This window comes from Colobus angolensis, unplaced genomic scaffold (genome assembly GCF_000951035.1).
Source record: "Colobus angolensis palliatus isolate OR3802 unplaced genomic scaffold, Cang.pa_1.0 Scaffold124, whole genome shotgun sequence".
In the NCBI taxonomy this organism is placed as follows: Eukaryota; Metazoa; Chordata; class Mammalia; order Primates; family Cercopithecidae; genus Colobus; species Colobus angolensis.
The window spans coordinates 8,083,208-8,089,392 of record NW_012113586.1 but is presented as its reverse complement, the minus strand read 5'-3'; the positions used below and the strand labels follow the sequence as shown (position 1 = coordinate 8,089,392).

The 6,185-nt window shown below is 37.5% G+C and overlaps 1 protein-coding gene across 1 annotated transcript in view; it reads right to left on the bottom strand.

Moving 5' to 3' along the window:
- ST7L (suppression of tumorigenicity 7 like) overlaps positions 1–6,185 on the bottom strand; it is a 101,953-nt gene that overhangs the window by 60,728 nt on the left and 35,040 nt on the right. The window contains 4 exon segments of the mRNA XM_011933205.1: positions 955–1,034; positions 2,489–2,603; positions 2,871–2,968; positions 4,456–4,610. Of these exon segments, the coding sequence (XP_011788595.1) occupies positions 955–1,034; positions 2,489–2,603; positions 2,871–2,968; positions 4,456–4,610 (448 nt within the window).

Sequence of the window (6,185 nt, the reverse complement as noted above, 5' to 3'; positions counted from 1 at the left end):
GCTTTTTTTGTATTTTTTTTTAGTAGAGATGGGGTTTCACCGTGTTAGCCAGGATGGTCTCGATCTCCTGACCTCGTGATCCGCCCGTCTCGGCTTCCCAAAGTGCTGGGATTACAGGCTTGAGCCACCGCGCCCGGCCACAAATCATTCTTAAAAGAATGTCCAAAATAAGGCTCTCAGAAGATGTTTTTGGTTCCAGAATCATACTAGTAAACGGAGAACTAAGGAAATAAATTTGCTTTCAACTTCCTCCGGATTCTGGAATGATAAAAACTGGGACTCATGAAAATAACTGAAAATATAGAAGCATATCAACTTAGGTATGCTTTATTAGTTTCAGTTTTACTTTATTTTTAATGAATCAGGTCCTATTCCAATTTCTTATATTCAGTCCCTAAGCTTGCTCATCGTAAGTATTATAAGCAGGTGATGTATCCAGTAAGTTACATATGGAAAGAATTTCTCACAAATTTCTCCATAAGCCTACACTATTCTGAAGCATTGCTTAAGGATTCCAGATGTTTAAAAGAAATAAACTTCTCTTTCCAAGTATAACACATTTCAAACTTCCCAAGTCATGGGGATTCCCAAGCGAATGGGTAGGAACTTATAACAGGACAAATGTGAATAAACGACTTTTTTTTTTTTTTTTTTGAGATAGGGTCTCACTCTGTCACCAGGCTGGAATACAGTGGCACAATCTTGGCTCACTGCAACCTCTACCTCCCAGGCTCAAGCGATCCTCACACCTCAGCCTCCCAAGCAGCTGGGACTACAGGTGCATGCCACCATGCCCAGTTACATTTTAAAAATATTTTTTGTAGAAATGGGTTCTCACCATGTTGCTCAAGCTGGTCTTGAATTTCTGAGCTCAAGCGATCCACATGCCTCAGCCTCCCAAAGTGATGGAATTACAGGCGTGAGCCACTGTGCCCAGTCTTCAATGTGACTTACATGTGTTCTCTTACAGTGAAAGATATGACCAGAAGTATAGTAACCCCAAATTTTCAGCTTGAGGTTAAAAGCTGATGCCTCTCTCAGGATGAGAAGAGAGGCTTTATGTCTTTAAAATTCTCCAAACTTCATGTGTGGTAAACTGATAACTGTTATAACATAATAATAAAAATAGCCGCCAGGCATGGTGGCTCATGCCTGTAATCCCAGCACTTTGGGAGGCCAAAGCAGGCAGATCACGAAGTCAGGAGATCGAGACCATCCTGGCCAACATGGTGAAACCCTGTCTCTACTAAAAAAATACAAAAAAATTAGCCAGGCATGGTGGCAGGCACCTGTAGACCCAGCTACTTGGGAGGCTGAGGCAGGAGAATGGCGTGAGCCTGGGAAGTGGAGCTTGCAGTGAGCCAAGATTTCTCCACTGCACTCCTGCCTGGGCGACAGAGCAAGACTCCATCTCAAAAAAAAAAAAAAAAAAAAAAAGAAAAATAACCAACAGATATTGAATTGTTACCATGGAAGACTAGTGAACAAAGAAATCAAACACTTGGATTTGCCTTTTACTGGCTGGGAGACCTTACCCCAATACTTTAACCTTCTTAAACTCCAGTTTCCTTATTCAGTAATTGGAGACAGTAAAAATACTTGTCCCACCACATCATAAGACTATTATAAGGATCATATTATCATTGAACTTTGCAACTAAAAAGCATTGTAAAAATGTTATTCTGAATTGCTCTTATAGTATATACTGCTAAGCAACTTCTGTTAGCCTTGCTTGACACTCCAAAACAAATGAGGTACCCCCACTATGTGCACAGCACCCATACTTCTCCAATTATCTCACCAAACACGCTGTCTTCAATGTAACTGCTGCTCATCTGTCTGTATGTTCCACTAAACTGTAAATAACTGTAAATCCTATGAGGGCTCCCCTTCCTTTTTTTTTTTTTTTTTTCAGACAGGGTCTTCCTCTGTCACCTAGGCTGGACTACAGTGGTGCAATCACAGCTCACTACAGACTTAACCTCCCTGGCTCAAGTGATCCTACCACCTTAGCCTCCCAAGTACCTGGGATTACAGGTACATACCACCATGACCAATAATTTTTATTTTTTTAAATTTTTTGTAGAGACAGAGTCTTGCCATGTTACCCATGATGGTCTCCAACTCCTGGGCTCAAGTGATCCTCCCACCTCAGCCTCCAAAACAAAATGCTGGGATTACAGGTGTGAGCCACCATGCCTGGCCTCTCATGTTGTCTTGTTCACTATCATATTCTGAATGACTCACTCATATTAGAAACAAGCACTCAATAAACAAACAAATAAATCTTGACAGAAGAAAAGTTCTTCCTTGCAAGATTTTGCTAATAAAAGTCCTGATAAAGAAGATACTTAATAGCAACCTTTGGGTGCTAAATACTGACTAGTAAGAACAGAAAGAGAAAATTAAATACTAGAATATAGCCATATTTATAATTACATAATTGGAAAAGAATAACCATGCTATCAACTAAGGGAATATGACTCACCATCATATTTTGCTAGGACTGCCTGAACATCTGCATAGGCCTGTAATTCTAAAAGTGATTCTAAGAGATTTTCATGGATGTTCAACATGGTAAGAGGAGGAAATTCTTTCATCAACTGTATATTAAAAGGAAAAAAAAGATTAAAATCATAACAAAGGAACTCAATACAGCTGAGTCAGATTCATTAAAGTAGAAATTCTTGTTTCTTAACATAGCTGTGAAGAAGACCTAACCCTTAAGAAAGGTATATATTAAATAAATACCTTGTTCTAAAAACTACCAATTAAAATACAATGATTCTGCATTAAAATAATGGGCAACTTAACTAAATTTTTAGTTTCTGGAGGAATAAATGTAATAGTCCCATCATCAATTTACTTACATCTCTCATTATTTTTACTGCTTCTCTTATTCTTCCTAACTTTCTTGCACACATTGCCAATCTTCTTTTAATATATACCAGTACATTGGTATCTCTCCCTATTTAGAAAAACAAAAAATAATACAACTATCACTTTTGTATTGTAGGCTGCTATTTCATTAACAAGTCCATTAATTTTATTTGCTTCCCTTGGAAGATTCAATTAAAATTAAATTATGTCAAAATGGAAGAATATTAATGATGGCTACATTTGGGTGATAAATATTGAACAGGAGTGTTCTCTATTTTTGTGGATGTTTTAAGTTTTCTGTATTAAAACTTAAAATACACATTTAATTATTTTTGCCTCTAATAGTGATCTAAGTACAGTATATATAATTCATGTATGATTGACAAGTTTATTTTAACATTAACAAAAAAGAAATACATACATTAATAGGAAGATATAACATTAACTTAGTATTTAAACTTGTGCATAAATGATCTATTATTCTGATACTCTCTATTGTTTTAATTGAAAAACAAAAAATGTCCAAAACAAAATTTACATGGCTAATGTAAACTTTTCTTAACAGTGAGTAATTGACAAACTATAAAACTACTTCTAGAAAGAGCTAACAAATATTTCTATAACTATCTCATAACCGTATTTGAGATTATTCAAAGACAAATGGCATGACATTTTTAAAGATGTAGTTTCATTAGTTCCAGGCTACAAAATTATATATTCCCACAAATGTGTGTTATAAAAATATGCATTAATGAAATATACCATATATATCAGTATTTAGCTTAGGAAGGAAAACATTATCCAAATTTTAATTTACACACAAAAAAAGATTTAGAATTTAGCTGCCAGTAAATAATGCATTATATAAACATATTTCAATTTATTACCCACTATTTGCCAAAATCATGAAACTAAAACCCTCTGACCATAAAAATAGCAGGAAGCAGCATCATTGCTGATTCTAACATCTTTGGTAAAATAAAATCTCAATCATAACTGGTAGAGCATATCTAAGAACAGAAAGGACCTCAGTTGCTATGGCTCATCTGACCTTAAGCACATCATGGAGAAAAATCAAAGAAAGAATCAATGCCAAGCATGAGGTTGGATTTTGGGCTAAGAATCAGATGGTGTGAAAGGGGCCACTCCCTAGCACTACATGCAGATACAGAGTCTGAAGAGCAAACCAAATAATGTACCTTTACTGTTGCTTAGAGTAAGGGTGAGGATAAAGATAACAGCTGCTTATCATCACTAGAAGGCTCTCCTGAATGCTGAAAGTTACGTTTTTGCAATGACCAGCCTAATTCTCACATGAAATAAATTACTTTTAAGTCTCAGAGCAGCACATCTTCTCTCAATAACCTGAACAGATCTATTCCCTTCCACAAGCGTTCTCTGGCTAATACACATTTCTGTCTTGCTGGCTTGTAGGTATTATGAATAGATTAGTTATTTCCAGTGAAAATTAACTAACCTGTAAGTATTAAGTTTTGTATTATTGTTGTTTTGTGTTAAGACCCAAGCAAATTACAGGTGCTAAAAGACAGTAATAACCAGTTCAAACTTGCTTACTCAGTTGAGCTTCATGCTGAGGACTTTGGTGCTGGCACTGCTGTGACTGCCTATAAATTGTTTCTCCTGCCTTGAGTGCCTGTTTAAATAACTTTTCAGCATCTACAATAGTTGTTGCTTCTTCCTCAGCCAGTAGAACGTATGCAGTGGCACAGCTATGAAGAAAGCAAGAAGGCAATTTTAAATAAAATGATAAAGCAAGTATTTTCTCTTGGTTATGTCCCTTTGTTGTATGTCACAGTTCCTTACATACATTTTTTCCATCTTTAGAAGAAAAAACAAAAAAAAAACTTCATTCAATATTTTACCTTAATAGGGGCACATTGGTATATTCTTTATATCTGATTCCACAATTTTTCCACTTTTTTATCTTTTCCTTCTGCTCTTTTGAGTTTTTTTTTTTTTTTGGTAAAAAACAAAGTTTTTAAACTTCTATCTCATTCTCTGACCCATTGTCCTGTGTTTTCTTTTTGTGAAAGGGGGGAGAAAAGAAGATTTATAAGGAATTATCTGAATTATATACCTTCTACTGGTCATACCCGCTTTTTTTTTTTTGAGATGGAATTTTGCTCTTGTCGCCCAGGCTGGAGTACAGGGGCCCAATCTCGGCTCACTGAAACCTCTGCCTCCTGGATTCAAGCAATTCTCCTGTCTCAGCCTCCCGAGTAGCTGGGATTACAGGCATGCGACACCACGCCCAGCTAATTTTTGTATTTTTAGTAGAGATGGGGTTTCAACATGTTGGCCAGGCTGGTCTAGAACTCCTGACCTCAGGTGATCCACCTGCCTCAGCTTTCCAAAGTGCTGGGATTATAGGCATGAGCCACCGCGCCCAGTTAGTCATACCTGCTTTTAGTTGCTATATACTTTATGATATCCATTTCATGGGGCACATATGGGGAGGGTGAGGATTGGGAAGATAGTCCCTTGGCCAACTAGGCACCTTTAACATCTGACTCAGAAATATATTCCGGGACGGGACTAGACATTTCCCCCAAATCTGAGTACTCCCCTCTGCATGCTGTCCTGTCTACCCATGGACTTATCCACAATACTATGCGGTATAACTTCCCTTGTTCTGAATTCAGGTACTTCCTCCTACACTCCTATCCTCATTCCTCACAACTACGCTTATGCCAAGTTTTCTTTTCTTCACCCCACTAAAACACAGAAGCTTTTCTTTGTATCTTTTAAGTCAACACCTGGCGAATAAACTAATTCTTGTTTGGGGGCCACAAAGAGAAACAAAATGTCGTTATTCCATTCCCAGAAATAACAAATTCATCTCTTCTAGAGACAATGTCCTAGTTGTGATTATCTAAGCCTGCACTGTCCAGTATTCTAGGCATTAGCCACATGTGGCTATTGAGCACTTGAAATGTGACGAATTTGAATTGAGATGTGATGCAAGTGTAAAAATGCACAACGAATTTTGAAGACTTAGAAGAATGTAAAGTTCCTCATTAATAGATTTTAGAAAAGTACTGACTATATGTTAAAATATTTTAATATTTTGGGCCAGGTGTGGTGGCTCACGCCTGTAATCCCAGCACTTTGGGAGGCCAAGGTGGGCGGATCATGAGGTCAGGAGATCGAGACCACCGTGAAACCCTGTCTCTACTAAAAAAATACAAAGAATTAGCCGGGCATGGTGGCGGGCACCTGTAGTGCCAGCTATTTGGGAGGCTGAGGCAGGAGAATGGCGTGAACCCGGGAGGCGGAGCTTGCAG